We start from the raw sequence: 20,093 nt of genomic DNA, 5'->3' as shown, positions 1-20,093 counted from the left end.
CTGTCCATCTCACACCCGCTTTCTGTTTCCAGAGATCCTCCTCCATCTTTAGTTTCAAAACATGTTCAGCCGCAGTTCTGTTCATTTCAGTCCGAAAAACAGGGGATTGGTTTAGTTCATAATTTTTGTGAGCCTTCTGAGCCTCGAGGTCAGCCTGTTTCACCCTCTCAAAGATATTCCCAACACATTTTTATTCCACCACCTCAGCCGTTTTTTCACCCTCCCCGGCTTCAGTTGTAAGTTTACCATGCCTCGTTCCCCTGTGGGTTCAAGCCAGCTCTCCTCGACCTCACGCAAGAAAGTATGATGTCTAACCCACATATTATGAAATCTGAAAGATGGCTGGATAGGAGGACCTGGAAGCTGACATTGGATAATTAGTGGTCCGTAATCCGACATCACCCTGGGAAGATTAGTGACTCTTGTTGCTGCAAAGAGGTCAGACCACCCCTCTCCAATCAGTGTTCTATCCAATTTCTCGAATGTGCTCCCTCTAGCCCATGTAAACTGTGCTTCATCTGCCTCAAGATTTAGAAGTTGGCAGTCGCTTATGGCGTTGGCAAAATCCGCTATCTCCCTTGTTCTTTTTTTGTTGGAACCTTGTCTCTCATCTTCCGAAAGAAAGATATTAAAATCCCCACCTACTAGCCACGGAAGACCCTCCATTTGCACAGCCAGTTCCCTTAACTTGTCCCACAAAGGAAATCTCCCTTCCCTCCAACATTTCCCGTAGACCACTGACAAATGAATAGGCACATGGTGAGTTCTGAGGATATCCGAGCATATAGGACTTGCTCCGAAATATTCCATTCATCAGTTTCCATTCCACTTTCTATAAAGAGACAAATCTGCCCATTATCATTGACTCCCTTGAAATCCAGGCCGAACATCCTGCTAAAAAAATTTGGTTTTGGTGCTGTGAGTAGATCAATAATGGCCATGATCGAAATTTTGTGTGTTTTAATCAAAAACTTAATAGTGCTCTGTGTGCTTTTGTTGGCAACACCACGAGCATTCCATATCAATAAGTTGATTGACATCAAGACAAGTTGGTTTCCTCCGAGGCTTCAAACCTCCCTTTCTTGCTACTACCATCTTCAAGAAGACCTCGAGGGCCCTCAGACTCAGCTTCCCTTTTCTCCAACAAACTTCCAGCCTCAGAACTCTCCATGTCCTCCTGATCATCGTCAGGCTCCCAATCCTTCTCATCTTCATATGCCTCACTCTCAAAATCTCCATTAGGAAGCATTTTAAAAAACTTAGGATTGGATAAGGGGTTCCGCAGAAAGTCCCCAGAAGACTCACCAGGGTTCTTCCCTTGCTGAGAAGGAGGGAAACCACTTGCCCTATAAGATGAATCCTCTAAGCTCTTGCCAGCCACACCTTGAGGCAAACCCTTCCCTGTCAAAAGAGAAAGATCTTCCCATGCCCCTAACCTGGCCCCTGCCCCTCGTATCTCCAAACCTCCCCTTCTTTCCCCAGAAAGTTCTAAAACCTTCCCCATCCGTACCCGGTTCTGAAGATCCTTCCCCTACAAACAGCGCTGCCTTCTCTCCTTTTTCAAAAACCCCATCTGCCAGGCTTGGATCAACCCCAGGTTCAGTTACAGACGCATGAATGACTGGTGTCTCCACTTCCATCTCATTTTCCCCTCCTCTCTCCTTCCGTGCTATCACCTCTAGTTGTTGTCTTCTATCATTAGGTTTGTTATAGTCTCTTCTGGCCGGCTTTCCTTCTTTCCATTTAAATAACAGTCCTCCCTTGAATGTCCTACATGTTTCCAATCATGGCAATATTGTGGAATGCGGTCCCACTTAACCCTCTGTCTAATTTCTCTCCCTTGTATTTCTAGCACGATTTCCTTAGGTGGGGATGCAGAGATATCAATTTCAATGCATAATCTTGCAAAGGATAGGAGTTTCCGGGAGATGGTGTCCTGATCCACCTGAATTGGTGTGCCTAGAAGCCCTCCAATGGCAAATAAAGCCGATATCTCAAACAAATGTATTGGAAGGCCCACCAGATTACACCAGATAGGAGCTATAGGTGACTCAAAAAACGGATCGAACTCTGGTGTCCATTTGAACACACGCATAGGATGTCTGTCTATGAACCAAACCGGCCTCCCATTCGAACCATTAAGGAGCTTCGCGTAATCTGCTATCTCTTTAAACTGCACAAGAACATGTTTAGCATTAATAGAGCTCCAAAAATACTCACCAACCATTTTCATTCCCTGAAAAGCTTTCTGAACTTGCTGAGCGGAGGGTATAGAATGAGAGAATTTCCCAACGATTGCATAGCCAAGCTTCTCTGTGAGGAAATTTGTGTCTGAGCCAGAGAAATATATGGAGGGCAGGCCTGCAGATTCCCCCACAAGGCCTATCTTTTTTATCTTTCCCGGCTCAAAGTATAAAGGTTCTTTCCCTCCATTCTTGATGATGTCCACCAGAAACTACTTCTGATCTGCCCCATTTGTACCTTTAGATGCCCCTGTTTTACTGTTCTGCTGGGGAACTGGGGGTTTGTTACCTTGCTGCACAAAGGAGACCGGTCTGCTCCCCCCATTAGCCTCATTCCTTAGTTCATCTTTTCCCTTAAGCTCAGGCGAGAGAGGAACCTCCTTATTCCTAGCACTACCATTTTTAATCCTTAAAATGTCCTTGTTCAGAGGGGGAAACTCCTCATTAGTAAACATCTCATTCATCAGACCATCATGTTGGTTTACCTCCTTCAGCTTTGCCCATCTTACACTTCCCTCACCCACCTCACTTCCTTGAGTGAAATTCCCTGCATCCAAACTCTCCTTCTGTAAAAGAAACGCCATGTTTTGCAGAGGTTGGGCCTCACAGAGGTCCAAGGCACTATCAATGTCAGCCATAACCACCATAGATTCATTCCTCACCGAGATTAGGCCTTCCTCAGTAGGCTCCAGACTATCGATCGCCACACCTAGCTTGGTCTCACCTAAAACCTCCATAACCAAATCGGCACCACCTACAACTCCCTCTCTCCCACCCACGCCTTCCGCTATCTCCCCTCCCGCCCCCACCATGGCACCCTCCTCCACATCACTCACCTCTGGAATTACCTCCAACGCCCTTTGGCCCTTACCCATAGCACCCCTTTTTCCCTTGCTCAATTTTGAATCAGGTCTTTCCAAACCCTTCGTCGACGAAGTACACAGAGCTTTTCCTTTCAAAACACCCTTCCTCATCTCCACCATTCTCATTAACGGCGACCTCGGGCAAGATTTTGCTAAACGACCCCTCGCAGAAAGAGATCGCAAAGATTTCCTCCTTTCAGATTGCCTAATTTTGGGTTCAATCGACTCCCCCTCCTCAATCGGACTCAGGGGATATTGGGCCTCGTTTCCTGGGGAGGATCCCCAAAAAACACAACTCCTTCCACCGGAACCGTATCCAACGCTCCAGACTCAACCATCCCTCCGACAACTCCCAACCACACCAGCAGCTTCCCAAAAAACAGCACCAATTACTCCCGCCAGAGACGACGGCAATGGAACAGTAAACAAAAAGAACAACGAAACCATCAAAGAACAGTAACAATCGAAGGAAACTAGAGAAGCAAAGAATTAGGAGAAGACACTGTGTGAAAATCGCACACAGTAGGTGTGAAAATTGCCTCTCATTGCTCTTAAGCTTGACCTAAAAATTGGTTCACCAATGATTCCAAGGTTGTGATTAAGTTTGTCCAAAAGAATATCTTCACAAGATTTGGCACCCCACGAGCCCTAATTAGTGATGGAGGTTCCCATTTCAATAATCGATGGTTGGCAAGTGTGCTTACTAGATATGGAGTGAAGCATAGAGTAATTACACCCTACCACCCGAGAGGTGAAGCAAGTTCTAGAGAAGACGGTGAGCACAAATCAAAAGGATTGGTCACTTAAACTTGATGATGCATTGTGGGCATATAGAACGGCTTATAAGACACCCATTGGGATGTCGCCATATCAATTGGTATTTGGAAAGTCGTGCCACCTTCCGGTAGAGATGGAGCATCGCTCATATTGGGGTGTGAAGAAATTGAACTTGGATTTCTTGAAGGCCGGAAAGGAAAGAATGCTCCACCTCAATTTGCTAGATGAATTTAGGAATGAGGCTTATGCCAATTCCTCTATTTACAAGGCAAGGTTGAAGACCTATCACGACAAGATGATTGAAAAAAGAGAGTTCTCCCCGGGGGATGCGGTACTGTTCTACAATCATAGATTGAGGTTATTCCCGGGCAAGCTCAAGTCTAAATGGTCGGGGCCATTCACTATCAAAAATGTGATGACCAATGGAACAATGGAGCTTATTGGGGCCGATGGAAGTACTTTCATGGCAAATGGCCACAACATCAAGAGGTTCTACACAAGGGAGCAACAAGATGCGGTCTTCGTTGTGATCTTGACCGAATGATGAGAGCTTGAAGACCGTCGGGCAAACGACGTTAAACAATTTCTCTATGGGGGAGGCAACCCCTAGTAGGTACAATTTTATTTTGTGTCAATGTGTTTTTCTCTCATTTTTAGGATTTTTCTTTGTTTTAGTGTGTTGGAACAGGAAAATGGGAACAAAAGAGTGAAAAATGGAAGGAATGAAAAAATGGGTTGGAGTCCAGAGGCAAAACCCGACCGGGTGTTTTGCCGAAGTAAGCGGGAGTCCAGAGAGAAAACCCGACCGGGTGTTTTCGATTTCCTGAAAAACCCGGTCGGGTGTTTTGAAGAAACCGTCGGATTCCAGTAAGAAAACCCGACTGGGTGTTTTGTGATTTCCAGATCACCCGGTCGGGTGTTTCGTCCGTATATATAACCGGCAGTTTGCAGAATCACCCGGCAGAAACACCCGACGCCTAATTTCTCGAACCCTAACCCCCAAATCCGAATTCCGGTGAATTCCTCTCAATTTCTCCCTTCTAATCTCACTTCTACACTCTAATATCTCTTCTACTTCATCTTTTACATATTTTAAACCATTTAATTGGTAGAATTTTGTGAGAACAAGGCAAGAAGCTAATTTTCGAGTTCTACTTGAATTAAGCCCTAAAGGTATGAATTTCTCCCTTTATTCTTCTCTACCCATGTATTATTGTTGTTTATTGAGTGATTTATGGAAGATTATGATGAATTTGGTGCATAATTGTGGGTTTTTGAGGATTAAGTGTGGATTTAATGTAGAATTGCTAGAATGAGTGATAATTTAGAACTTGTGTGCATAATGAGAAGTTGAATGTGTTGATATGTTGCCTTATTGGACATTGTTGCCCATTTGTTTAATGTGATGAAGAGTTGGGTTTGTAGAATGATAATACAATCAAAGGATGGTGTAGTTGTGAGTAATATTGGTTTGAATTGTTAACAATTGTGATTGATTGGTTTTGGGGGAGAATTTGGCTACAAGCATGAGGATTGATGATGATTTTTGTGATATTTTGAAGTGAAATCTTTGAGCTTTACATGTTAGAACAAGGATAGGATGAATTTGTGCATCTCTTGAGCTTCAATTGTGATTTTGTGCTTAGTTTCTTTTGTTATATGCTTTGATTGTTGATATATAAGCAATTATTAGGAGGTGATGCCTACTCTTGTGTTTTAAATGATTAGTTTGATGATAGAGATTAGTGAAAAGTACTCCATGATGTTAACTTGTTGAATGTTAGCCTTGAGCTAAGTTTGGGGGAGTACTTTTACTTTGGTTGATAGATTTTTCTAGGTTGTGATTACATTGCAATCTAATACTTGGCATTTGTAGGTACAATGGTCCTTTCAGCATCAGCATGCTCGGTCGCCCTAAGAACTGCAGAAGAACGGGCAAAATGGAAGGTTTTAGCCCGACAAGATTACCGGGTAGCGAGACAATCTTGTCGGGCACTTCTACATAATCTGGGCCTACTATAATGCTTTGATGAGCTATGTAACGTGGGAGAACTCAATGGAATCTTCACAAGGGAGATCGTGTCCTACCATCGTCTTACTCTTGAGTTCTTAACCACATTGGTGGTACAGATGCAGGGAAGGAGTATTGTAGCCATAAGGTTCCGGCTAAGGAACAAAGAATACGCTCTATCCATGGAAGAGCTTAAGGAGATTTATGAGATTACTACGGATGAGTATGAAATGCCGATGGAGTTCAAGAACAGTAGATTCTGGAACGACATTACTCTTGAGACAGAGGGGTTCAAGGCTGCCCGGGCTAAGAGCTCCATGATCCAGAACCCAGTTCTCCGGATGATTCAGAAGGCCTGCAGCAATCATCCCTTTGCACGTACCGAAACAGGGAGTTTACAAAGAGATGAGCTATTTTTGTTATGGTGCCTTGTACACAAAAGGCCAATGAATATGGTTCACTATATTGTGAAGAACTTAGAGCGAGTATCGAGGAGGAGTGCAGGGACTATATGTTGCGGTGCCGTGGTGGGCGCAATTGCGCGCCACTTGGATGTGAACATGGGGGGATTTGAGCATGATATAGGGTCTACGGTTATGGACATTGAAACACTCCGGAGATCACATGATCTTGGAGTAGATGGAGGCCAGGCCTTTTTCTTGCAGAGGTTGAAGGATCACTTTCCTTTCCTGGACCCCATCAACACGTAAATCAAGGGCCCGTGGAGAAGAGAAATTGGAAGATGAATTCCCCAATCCACCAAGCCATCGCAGCCCGATTTCCGAATAGAAGATTTGAAGAAGTTGATCCGGATGAGTATGAAGAATTTGAACATGCGGCGTTTCCTGAGGCTCCCGAGGTCCCTGAGCACTTGATAATAGGGCAGGCGAATGAAGATGAAGATGAGGTTCACGAGGAACCCGGTGAAGAGATGCCGCCATATGGTCATGAAGGAGCCGGGACAAGCGCTTAGAGGAAAAGAAGCCGCCAAGAGAGAGAAGAAGAGGACTACAGCTCGATCAACAAGAGGATGGCACGTATGGAGCTTCAGCAGGAAGAACAGTGGGCCTGGAACAATGCACGGCTGACCCGGTATGAGGCTAGGTGGAACCAGTTCGAAGCTCAGAATGATGCGCGATGGAACCGGTATGATGGGAACTGGAGTCAATTTACCAAGTTCAACACCGCACAATGGGCCAACCTCAATGCTCGGTTCGATGAATTTCGCGGCCCTTGGCAGTATCCACCTCCGCCTCCACAGTGAAGGTCCATGGGAGATCCACTCTCTTTCAAACTTATCCTAGCTTTGCTTGGAATAAGTTTGGGGAGGTGTCTAGTGGATTCCCTCTTCTATCTCTCTCTCTCTCATACTCTCTATTTGATGATACCCCGTCTATACACCTATTCTTTTGATGCTATTTGATGATGATATGTGGGCATGTAATCTTAACTCATGATATTCTTGATTGTGGATTTTGGGGAGTGTTTCCTTGTTTCTTTGTTCCAATTGTTTTTGTGTTTTTGTTTCTTTTTAGGAATGTTTTTCTTGTTTTCTTAGTGTGTTTAATAATCTCCCTTGGGTAGAATGATAGTAGGGTGAGAGAAAGTGATGTTTGAACGAGTGTGAGGATTTGTTGGAGGAGTTGCCAATGATGATTTTGTGCAAAAAATTTCAAAAATCTTGTTGATATGGCTAAGTAACATGTAATTCTCATTTCAAATTGCCTAAAGTGAATCGCATGGTGCCTTGTCTTTTGCCAAAATGACCTTGTGAGAATTAAGCCTATACTATCACTAAATGTGTGTTTTATCTCAAGCATGTCATATGTTTCTAGAACTTGCTCGCGATCTCCTTGAGTCTGTTAGAGTTTGTATACTAGAAATCACGTTTCGAGTGATTGAATACTGTAAAACTCTTATTTTATTTTCCAATGAATAAAACAGATTATTTTTGTCATAATGTTGTTATGTTTTACATTTAATGGATGTTAATGCATGTTTAAATGTATAAGTTAACTTAACAAAGTCTAAGTCTTTGTTTTAGTAGACCGGTTGTGGGCGTCGTCCACTTTAAGGTAATACGGTCAGTTCTAAACAAAGAAAAATATGAATTTCACAACCTAGATGGAATTAGACTACCCATCGAGAAAGGTTGCAATGTCAGTCCGTATATTTCTAAGCCTTACTGAAATAAGATGACATTGGTGTGGTATAGCACTGAACGGATCTAACAGCAAGACTTGCCTTGGGCTATCTACTGAAAGGCGAGGTCTTGATAAATATTTATTTCTTAATCAATGTAGGTTAGCATTGAGCATACGGTATTGATTATGCATTGCTTTGACTTATCAAATGGTGCGGGTTTTTCGTAGCCCAATTATCCTGATATATTGGGCAGTGGTGATCGATATCTAGCGGTGCTAGGATTGCTATTATATTGAATCGTGCACGAGGTGAGTCTCGTTTGATAATGTCCTCAAGAGGAGCTCGAAACTAAGTTTTATTATTCGGAACCTAGCTAGTTGGAGTATGATTACTCTATGAATAATAAATGAGTGTTTCATGCTAAGTCCACTCTTGGAATTAATAAGAAGTTAATTAATTAAGTCAATAGCAGACATTAATTAATTAATGGACATATTAATCTTAAGCACGGGAAATGAAAGATAAACGGAAACCCGGATTACTTATAATTTCGGATTTGGATGGGGAGAGTTCAATATTACTTCTGTAGTGGCTGCTCGTAATATTCCAATTATAACTTATATTAAATTGTGGGTTCAATTTAATTAGTAAAAAGTAAATTGGATGAGCCCATATCCAAAGCCTTCCATAGATCCCTGTCTGGGCCCAAAAGGAACTTAATATAAATAGGAGAATAAAGGAGACAGAAAATACACAATATCTCATATTGCAATTTTCGAAAATTATAGCTCCAAGCTGTAGAGATTTTCGAATTCCTCTCCTATTCCAAAAAGGATTTCTTCTGTCTTCTTTATTTAAGTCCTAGTATTCTAGTAAGATCAGCCCACACTGATATTAGAGTACAGTTCGGGAACCAGAGAGAAGATTTGTGGTCTAGTACTTAAAGCTGCACGTGGAGAAGTCGCTAGCCATCTTCAATTCTTTGGAGAATTAATTAGGTATTATTCTACTCCGTAGAAAAGCATGTTTTAGGTTTTCAATATTCTTAAAGCATGATTAATTCAAGTTATGAGCATGATACATGTGATAATTACGCGAATAGATTTTGTCTAAATAATCTGCTAAATAGATCTGATTATTATGTGATTTATTTACATGCTCTTCCGCTGCGTGCACCAACAATTGGTATCAGAGCCAGTCTTTGGCTCTGATTATTTGGATTTAAATTTCGCGAAATTCATGTATGCATGTCTTGATTGATTACGAAGCATGTTCTTGTGTTTTTATTTTTTATGTTTATGCATGTTGAACTCAAGAACATTCGAATCATAGAACTTGAATTATTCGAACGGGCGAGATGTGCGATTCGTCGGCGCTTGCGCCGGGACGAATCGCACTACGTGCGATCGGAGTAGGGTAGTCGATAGAGTGGGAGCCGAGGGTCGACGACTATGGGGCGACGCGCCGGCGAGCAAGGGCTCGCGCGCGACGCCGGCCAAAATCCGTCGAAACCCTAGACGGCCCCGATCAATTTCGACGATGACCGACTACGAGTGGGAGCCGAGGGAAGTGATCACGCGGCGACGCGCTGACGAGCAAGGGTTCGTGCGCGCCGCCGATCGAGACCACACACCCCAGCCGGAACCTGCTGCATCGGCGGTGGAAGGAGGCGGAACGCGCTGCTCGTCCGAGAGTAGCGCCGGCCTTCTTCGCCGGAAACCCTAACCCTTACCCTAGAACCCTAGTCGCCTAGCCCTGACGTCGCTGGACCAAGAGCAGCCATGCCTCTCGAGGCAGCTGCTGGTTCTCGCGAGGACCGCCGGAGCAGTGGGAGCTCGACGGAGCTGGGCAGCCTTGGCTGCGCGGCTGCTTGACGTCGACGGAGGGAGATGCGGCGATGCCGCGGAAGGGAGAAGGAAGCAGCGCGCCATCGGCGCGAACTGCCGGCGGCTGTCGGGCGGCGAACACGCGGCTCCGGCGATAGTCTCCGGAGGATACGTTCAAATCTTCGTCGTGTAGATTCGTGCCAACCTCGAAACGCAAGATAGTGACGAAAGATTATTTTAATGATTATTTAATTCCTAAATTAATAGAAATCATTAAAAATAATATTATTTAATGAAATAAAATATTTAGGGAAGATTTCCCTAGGTTTTAGGAATATTTGGATTATTTTCTATATCTATGAATATTTTATATCCTAGATGATATAGATAAGAATAATTTAATAGTTTCCTAAATATAATATATCTAGAATCTATAATAAGATAAGATATATATAAGATTACATTAAATAATATATTTTAATTTTCTTCCTAAATCTTGAACTTGGAAATTATATGAATTTAATTTTTCATGTCTAATTAAGATTATAAATAATGTACTTTATTTTAGATATATCTTATAGTATGACATGAATAAGAATTAAATTCTAGAACAATAATTCCTAAACTAAGATATTAAAGATAATAAAAGTTTTAATTATCCAGTCAAATTAAATACCAACAGAATTTAATTAGTCTTAATCTGCCTTAAGGCTAAAGGATAATTAATTAAAACCATAACCCAAATATCTAAGCGATAATTATGAACTAATGGTTTATATATGGTCTCCATCGGTTGGACTGCCAAATTTTGTGAAGCTGATTTTCTAATATTATCGCCACCTACAGAGTAGGGACAATAATCCTACGAAAACAGTAAGTTCATAAGGGCGGACTTCTCAAGTAATAAATAGAATGAACTAGAAAGTGGTTCCTAATATTATCGCCACCTACAGAGTAGGGACAATAATCCTAAGGAACTACGAGTTTCAGGGTTCAATCAGAATTTATGAGATAGCTTGGTTTTGTTATCAACACATGAATATTGTTATGGGAGTGTGTTGTAGAAATAAAATTCTGTAATGCTAAACCTGATGGTCGTGCTTAGGCAGCATTAGATATGTCGACCTCCAGAGGAGGAAGCTATTGATATGTCGGTGTTGTGACCAGTAAATCGTCAAAATTTTAATGCGTATTAACCTCCAGAGGAGGATACAATTTATTAATTTGGCTGTTGTAAGATTTTGAAAAGTTTTATGGTTAATCTACTCAATTTCCTTACATAAGTTTATGACAAATAGTAAAATCTTCTGTTTTAAGTGCAATAAAATTCGTCAAGATGTCTTTTAATCCTCTTTCTGCCATTCTCAAAGAAAACAAACTCGAAGGCCAAAATTACATCGAATGGAAACAAAACTTGGATATCGTTCTCACAGCAGAAGAGTACAAGTTCGTACTCACTACTCCACGCCCAGCTGTCCCGGCTGCTAGTGCCAGCCAAGCATTGCGAGATGCGCATAGACGGTGGCATAAGGCGAATGAGATGGCTAAGTGCTACATGTTGGCTTCTATGTCATCAGTACTCAAGCATCAGCATTCTGCCATGGAAACTGCCGCCGAGATCATGACAAATCTCGCAAATCTTTTTGGTACTCAGAATCGAACGGCTAAGTCTCAAGCCTTTCGGAGTATCATGACGAAGTCTATGAAGGAAGGCTCGTCTGTGAGGCAACACGTCCTCGAGATGATGAGTCACCTCAACCAGATTGAGGTATTGGGAGGGACGATCGATCCCGAGTCCCAGGTTACTATAATCCTTCAGAGTCTTCCCCCTAGCTTCCAGCAGTTCAAGCTCAACTTTGAGATGAACAAACGGAATTATACTTTAGCAGAGTTGCTGACTGAACTTCAGTCGGCGGAGGACCTTATGGTTCAAGCTAAAGTAGCTATGATGAGTATCGCGCCTAATTCCTCTGGCTCTAAGGCTAGAAGAGGAAAGAAAAAGGCACCGAACCAAGTAGCAGTCAACAATGCTAAGGGAAAGAAGAAACAGCGGGGTGACAAGAAGCAAACTGGAAAATGCTTCAAGTGTGGAGAGAAAGGTCATTGGAAGCCAGATTGTCCTAAAAAGGGCAAGGCTACAGGTATGCACCATGCTCTAGTAGTCGAGTCATGTTTGGCTTTGACATCTACTCATACTTGGGTTATTGATACTGGAGCAACTGATCATATATGTTTTGATCCTGACTTGATGCAGGTGACAAGACGGCTACATGATCGTGAGATAGAGGTCCAGCTGGGCGACGCTACGAAAGTGGCGGCCGTTGCAGTGGGAGACGTTTATTTACGTTTTTCTAGTGATAGATTTTTGATTTTGAAGAATGTTTTGTTGATACCCTCTTTTAGAAGAAATTTAATTTCAGTTTCTAAATTGTCTTATGATGGATATTCGATTTCTTTTAATGACAATTGCGTTATTAAGAAAGATGGTTCTTATATCTGTCGCGGTATCATGGAAAACAATCTGTACACGATCACTTCTACACAATTTAATCAACGTAAATCAGAACTCAATGCTACATCGAAAATTTCTAAGAAAAGAAAAGAACCTTCAACTTCAATGAATGAAACGTACTTATGGCACCTTAGACTTGGTCATGCCAACGAAAGAAGGATTCATGCGATGGTTGATCAAGATCTTATTAAAGGTCTTGAGAAGGAACCGTTTTCGAAGTGTGAGTCCTGTCTCGAAGGCAAGATGACTAAGAGATCTTTTAGATCAAAGGGGAATAGGGCCAAAGAAGTACTTGAGCTCATTCATACTGATGTGTGTGGACCAATGTCAACCGAGGCAAGGGGCGGTTTTCGATATTTCGTCACCTTTACAGATGACTACTCGAAAATCGGATACATCTATTTGATGCGCTACAAGTCTGAAACTTTTGACAAGTTCAAGGAGTTTAAGGCTAAAGTAGAGACGCAACATGGTAAGAGTATCAAATGCCTGCGATCTGATCGCGGAGGCGAATACCTAAGTGCCGAGTTTTTGGGCTATTTATCGGTAGCTGGGATTGAATCCCAAACGACTGCGCCGGGCACACCCCAGCAGAATGGCGTGGCTGAAAGAAGGAATAGGACCTTATTAAATATGGTCAGATCGATGATGAGTTATGCACGGTTACCTGTTTCGTTTTGGGGTCATGCTTTGCTTTCTGCAAACTATCTCTTAGACGTCTTACCTTCTAAATCTGTTCCTACTACCCCATATGAGTTGTGGAATGGGCGTAAGCCCAATCTAGAACATCTCAGAGTATGGGGGTGTCCGGCTCATGTATTGGAAAAGGATCCAACTAAGCTGGAATCTAGGACTGAGGTTTGCGTGTTTATAGGATACCCTAGAGGAACGAAAGCTTATGAATTCTATAGTCTCAGAGATCAGAAAGTGATTGTGAGCACTCATGCCACATTCTTAGAGGAAGACTATGTAATGAATCATAAGTCCAGCAGTGAGATTGCTCTAGAAGAGCTAACTCAAGTTTCAACTTCCATTAACCAAGAACAATTACCAAGTGTAACAACAATTCCAGAAACTTCAACTAATACTCCAGATATTGTAGTGCCGCGCCGCAGTGGGAGGGTCTCTCATGAGCCCGATAGATACATTGGTTTGGGTGAGTGTATGGATCACTCCTCGGACAGCAATGTACTGGATCCCTGGAATTTTGCAGAGGCGCAGGCTGATGTCGATCATTGCGAATGGGTGAAAGCAATGGATTCGGAACTACAATCTATGTTAGACAAAGACGTCTACGATTTGTCTGTCCTACCCGAAGGCTGTACTGCCATTGGGAGCAAGTGGATATACAAACGTAAACGTGGACCCGATGGACGAGTTAAAGTCTTCAAGGCAAGACTAGTGGCTAAGGGGTATACCCAAAAGGAAGGTATCGATTACGATGAGACCTTCTCCCCAGTGGCCATGCTCAAATCGATCCGTATACTTTTGTCTATAGCAGCTTACATGGATTGGGAAGTATGGCAGATGGACGTTAAGACTGCGTTTCTAAACGGGAGTCTTGAGGAGACCATCTACATGGAACAACCCGAAGGCTATGTAGTGAAGGGCAAGGAACACATGGTTTGGAAGCTTAAGAAGGCCATTTATGGTCTCAAGCAAGCATCTAGATCATGGAACCAGTGTTTCGATCAAACTGTTCAAAAGTTTGGATTCGAAAAATGCCCTAATGAAAGCTGCGTGTATAAGAAGGTTGAAAAAGGAAATGTTGTGTTCTTAGTTTTGTATGTAGATGACATTCTTCTAATTGGAAACAATAAAAAGATGTTGTCATCAGTGCGAACTTGGTTGTCCAGCCAGTTCGAGATGAAAGATATGGGTGATGCGGGACACATTCTCGGTATCAAGGTTCTTAGGAACCGAGGTAAGAAAATGTTGTGCTTATCCCAAGAATCTTACATCGAAACGGTACTTAGACGCTTTAGCATGCAAGATGCCAAGAAAGGTTTCCTACCTTTTAGACATGGCATCCAGTTGTCTCAAGAGATGTGTCCTAAGACAGCATCTGAGATAGCAGAGATGAGAAGAATACCATATGCCTCGGCAGTTGGTAGTCTCATGTATGCTATGCTTTGTACTAGACCCGATATCTGCTTTGCTGTTGGCATGGTAGCAAGATATCAATCAAATCCCGGCCAAGGACATTGGACTGCCGTAAAGAACATACTCAAGTACCTTAATCGGACTAAGGACTATGTTCTAGTTTACAATGCAGCCGAGCTCTGTCCTTTAGGATATACAGATTCAGACTTTCAGGCTGATCTGGATTCGAGAAAATCAACTTCCGGATATGTGTTTACCTTAGGAGGTGGAGCTATAGTTTGGAAGAGTGTAAAGCAGAAATGCATTGCAGACTCTACCATGGAAGCCGAGTATGTAGCCGCTTCGGAGGCTGCAAAGGAGGCTGTATGGCTTAAGAACTTCCTTCTGGACTTAGGTGTGGTTACGAATATGCCCAAGCGCATCACCGTTTATTGTGATAACTCTGGTGCTGTGGCAAATTCGAGGGAACCACGGGCTCATAAGGCGAGCAAGCACATAGAGAGGAAGTATCATATCATTCGAGATATAGTGCAGAGAGGAGACATACAAGTGGTCAAGATTGAGTCAGAAAACAACCTGGCAGATCCTTTCACGAAGGCGTTAGCGGTAAAGCCGTATGAAAGCCATGTTGAAGGAATGGGAGTTCGACTAATTCAAGACCTCAATCCGCTTTCAGTATAAGTGGGAGATTTAGACGTTAGCACATTTTGTATACTCGAAAGTGTTTTGAGTATAAGTGGGAGATTGTTAGAGTTTGTATACTAGAAATCACGTTTCGAGTGATTGAATACTGTAAAACTCTTATTTTATTTTCCAATGAATAAAACAGATTATTTTTGTCATAATGTTGTTATGTTTTACATTTAATGGATGTTAATGCATGTTTAAATGTATAAGTTAACTTAACAAAGTCTAAGTCTTTGTTTTAGTAGACCGGTTGTGGGCGTCGTCCACTTTAAGGTAATACGGTCAGTTCTAAACAAAGAAAAATATGAATTTCACAACCTAGATGGAATTAGACTACCCATCGAGAAAGGTTGCAATGTCAGTCCGTATATTTCTAAGCCTTACTGAAATAAGATGACATTGGTGTGGTATAGCACTGAACGGATCTAACAGCAAGACTTGCCTTGGGCTATCTACTGAAAGGCGAGGTCTTGATAAATATTTATTTCTTAATCAATGTAGGTTAGCATTGAGCATACGGTATTGATTATGCATTGCTTTGACTTATCAAATGGTGCGGGTTTTTCGTAGCCCAATTATCCTGATATATTGGGCAGTGGTGATCGATATCTAGCGGTGCTAGGATTGCTATTATATTGAATCGTGCACGAGGTGAGTCTCGTTTGATAATGTCCTCAAGAGGAGCTCGAAACTAAGTTTTATTATTCGGAACCTAGCTAGTTGGAGTATGATTACTCTATGAATAATAAATGAGTGTTTCATGCTAAGTCCACTCTTGGAATTAATAAGAAGTTAATTAATTAAGTCAATAGCAGACATTAATTAATTAATGGACATATTAATCTTAAGCACGGGAAATGAAAGATAAACGGAAACCCGGATTACTTATAATTTCGGATTTGGATGGGGAGAGTTCAATATTACTTCTGTAGTGGCTGCTCGTAATATTCCAATTATAACTTATATTAAATTGTGGGTTCAATTTAATTAGTAAAAAGTAAATTGGATGAGCCCATATCCAAAGCCTTCCATAGATCCCTGTCTGGGCCCAAAAGGAACTTAATATAAATAGGAGAATAAAGGAGACAGAAAATACACAATATCTCATATTGCAATTTTCGAAAATTATAGCTCCAAGCTGTAGAGATTTTCGAATTCCTCTCCTATTCCAAAAAGGATTTCTTCTGTCTTCTTTATTTAAGTCCTAGTATTCTAGTAAGATCAGCCCACACTGATATTAGAGTACAGTTCGGGAACCAGAGAGAAGATTTGTGGTCTAGTACTTAAAGCTGCACGTGGAGAAGTCGCTAGCCATCTTCAATTCTTTGGAGAATTAATTAGGTATTATTCTACTCCGTAGAAAAGCATGTTTTAGGTTTTCAATATTCTTAAAGCATGATTAATTCAAGTTATGAGCATGATACATGTGATAATTACGCGAATAGATTTTGTCTAAATAATCTGCTAAATAGATCTGATTATTATGTGATTTATTTACATGCTCTTCCGCTGCGTGCACCAACAGAGTCTACATAGTGGCTATAGAGATAAGGGAGGATGTTAGGCCATTTTTATTAGCCAAATCCTAGCTTTACCCGTTATGTTAATAATCCTTGTTAGCCCACTTTGAGCCTATAAACCTTTTCTTTGACACACCGAGGGGTTGGAATTGTCATGTGGTACTTTTGAAAAATCAAAGAGAAATGTGGAAGTGGTGTTGGCAAATGAAAAACAAGTTTGTTGAGTTAGAAAAGAAAAAGAAAAAGAAAAAAAATAGTGACGATACCATGCAAAGCATGGAGAAAAATAAAAATAAAAAAGGAAAAAGAAAAAAAAATGAAAAAAAAATGAAAGCGAAAAATGGTGAGCAATTGACATTTGGTGAGAATGTTGAAAAAGAGGTATTGAACAAAAGTGGAATATTGGTAGATGGGAAGAGTCTAGGCAAAGCCTAGTACTAGCTAAGATTGGGGAAGAAAGTTGGTGAAGTTGAATATGTCATATCTTGGGGATTAAAGTCACTTTAGCCAAAAATTACCTCACCTATCCAAAAAGCTTACATTACAACCTATAGAAAAGACCTTTCGGACCTTAGATCTTTAATCACACCGTAGTAGAGGAGAGTGAAGATTTCGAGCAAGCATATGGTAAACTATGCATGATTTGATGATTTGAGAGTTATGTCATGAGCCTATACACCTTGAGAGTGAGTGAAATTTTTAAAATTCACATTGCATTTTCTCCTTGTGAGGGCGAATTGGCAAGGTTGAGTACATGATAGTAGCTTAAAGCAATACTTTATAATGTTATACTTGTCTACGAGGCCATTGATACTTGTTGATTACTTTATTTCTACTGAGGCAATGATGACACTCCAAAATCCTTACATGAGTTTGTCTTCTTATTTTCTTCTTCTTGTTTAGGGACTACAGAAGGAAAACCCGACCGGGTGTTTTTCATTTCTCGGAAAACCCGGTTGGGTGTTTTGCATAAAACTGGCTTCGAGAAGAAAACCCGGTTTGGGTGTTTTGTCACTTACAAATCACCCGACCGAGTGTTTTGCATACGTGCTCACTTTATCCTGATTTTCACGAGTATAAAAGGGTTCTCACTCATTTTCAAACCCAAACTTCCCCCACTGCAAATTGAGAGAAAAATCGAGAGATCCAAGAGGATTGAAGGCAAGGAGGCTTCCATCTTCAAGAGATTGAAGAAGAAAGATTCTCCCCAACATCAAGTCCACCTTAGGAAGTTCTATTATCTTTTCTTACTATGTTTTCCTTTGATTTTTTTTCTATTTTCCTTTGTCTTAGCTTCCACTATGAGTGGCTAAGTCTTTATTAGAGATATTGGTGAAGTTTGTAAGGAATCCATGGGTTAAACCTTGATTTATGCTCATCTATTTCTTTTGTGGTGGTTTTGTTGGTTATTGTGCTTTTTCATTGTCTAATTGATTAGCTACCAATTGGATATGTTTTGTTCTAATTATTGTCATTGAGAGATGCTTGATTAGATTGTTAAATAACCAACAACTCCATGCGTTGTATGTGCTCGAGAGAGGCATAGCTAGAGAGAGGGCTTGGGTCCGTAGGTTTTAGGAGTCAGTTTCGAAGTGTAGGGAGGAGACTCCGACATTAGAGGCCGATCAACGCGTTAGGTGCACCCGAGAGGGGGTCTAACCAATTAACCCGACCTTCCTAGACACACATAAGACCATTTAGATGAGCATGATCCCTAGGTGAACACCCGTGATCCATACCAACGGATCCATATCCCTACCTTCCCATTTTGAGTAAAATCTACCCTTTAATTGCTTTACTTTCCTAATTTGCTATTTTTTTACTTGTTCTTTGATCTTAGTTAAGAAAAACCAAAAACCCCTTCTATTAGTCTAAATAGTGTTCAAAGTTGCATCGTAGTACTCAAGCCGGCATTTAGTCTTCGAGGATCGATAATTTCAACTTTCCACGTGCTACATACCCCATACACTTGTGGGTGACATATTTATTGCAAATTTAGCATGAGTCAGCACTGAGCGACGTGGACTGTACTACGTGGATGAGATTGCCCATCAGAGTACCGCGATGCTAACTCATGGACTAAATGATAGACATATTTGGCTCTTACATCGTCGGCTAGGGCACCCATCTATAGGATATCTCCATCTTCTCTTTCCTGAGTTAGTTACTTCTTCGCATGTTTTGAATTGTGAAACTTGTGTTTTGGCAAAGAGTCATCGACATTCCTTCAAACTGAACAATACTAGAGAAAAATCTCCATTTGCTTTGGTTCACTCGGATGTGTGGGGTCCTGCCGCGGTTAATGGGGGTCAAGGTTTTCAATATTTTCTATCGTTTATTGATGATTTTTCTCGTATGACTTGGATTTATTTTTTAAAAACTAAATCAGATGTATATGAGAAATTCACCGAGTTCTATACCCTTGTTCAAACTCAATACTCCTCCAAAATTCAAATCCTTAGATCCGATAATGGGAGGGAATATGTGAACTCTAGAATGAAAACCTTCTTTACTGAAAAAGGACTCGTTCATCAAACTTCTTGTGCATATACACCCGAACAGAATGGGGTAGCTGAGCGAAAAAACCGGTATATCCTTGAAATCAATCGTGCACTCCTTATTGAATCTAACATCCCTAAGTCGTTTTGGCCAGAATCAATTGCAACAACCGTTTACCTCCTAAATCGTCTTCCCACAGGTATCCTAAACTTCAAAACCCCCTTAGAGGTCTTTTCTTCCCGACACTCAATCCCATCATCCCTTAACATGGAACCCAAAATTTTTTGGTGCACTGTTTTTGCTCACATACCAAAACATGACCGTGATAAATTCTCACCATGGGCTGTGAAATGTGTCTTCTTGGGTTATGGAAAAAATAAAAAAAGGATATAGATGTTATGACCCATCAACGGATCGCATGTTCGTTACTATGAATTGTGACTTTGTTGAAAATGAAACCCAAACAACGACTCACTAAATTGGCTAACTTTATGGGGAGAAACCATTCAAGGGGAGGATACTCAAAAGGAGAATAACCAAACTAACATGCTAGAGCCAAATCATGTCACAGAAATGGGCCCAACAGCCGAAGTTCACAATAATACCGGGCAATCAGATTCCCAAGTACAGGACATGCCACTCCAGGGCGCTGCCAAGCTGTCTGACCAGTCTTTGAATCCTGAGGTAAATACTCCTGATCCTAATATTGGTCACTTTCCTGAATCCACTAACAGTGACAGGGAAACCAGAAGTGATACCAATGAATCAGTGCCAGAACAAGTGACAAGGCCTGACAGGCTACCCCACAGAAACACACGGGGCGTTCCTCCCCGAAGATACTCACCAGATTGGAAGGGTCGGAAATCTAAATACTTTGTGGCAAACCTTACTCAGGGTCACCTCACTG

The 20,093-nt window shown here is 41.6% G+C and overlaps 1 protein-coding gene and 1 pseudogene across 1 annotated transcript; both read left to right on the top strand.

Moving 5' to 3' along the window:
• The first annotated feature begins 4,016 nt into the window (after positions 1–4,016).
• On the top strand, positions 4,017–4,427 carry LOC125195287 (uncharacterized). The gene has a single exon (XM_048093460.1). It carries the CDS (start codon positions 4,017–4,019, stop codon positions 4,425–4,427), a length of 411 nt encoding a protein of 136 aa, XP_047949417.1.
• Positions 4,428–6,013: 1,586 nt separating this feature from the next.
• LOC148929345 (uncharacterized) lies at positions 6,014–7,158 on the top strand (annotated as a pseudogene).
• Positions 7,159–20,093: the final 12,935 nt, after the last annotated feature.

The sequence above is a fragment of the Salvia hispanica genome, chromosome 4 (genome assembly GCF_029641045.1).
Source record: "Salvia hispanica isolate PSC_SH4W2 chromosome 4, Shi_PSC_v1, whole genome shotgun sequence".
Classification (NCBI taxonomy): Eukaryota; Viridiplantae; Streptophyta; class Magnoliopsida; order Lamiales; family Lamiaceae; genus Salvia; species Salvia hispanica.
The sequence above is the reverse complement of the archived record's forward strand: the minus strand, read 5'-3'. Positions and strand labels throughout refer to the sequence as shown.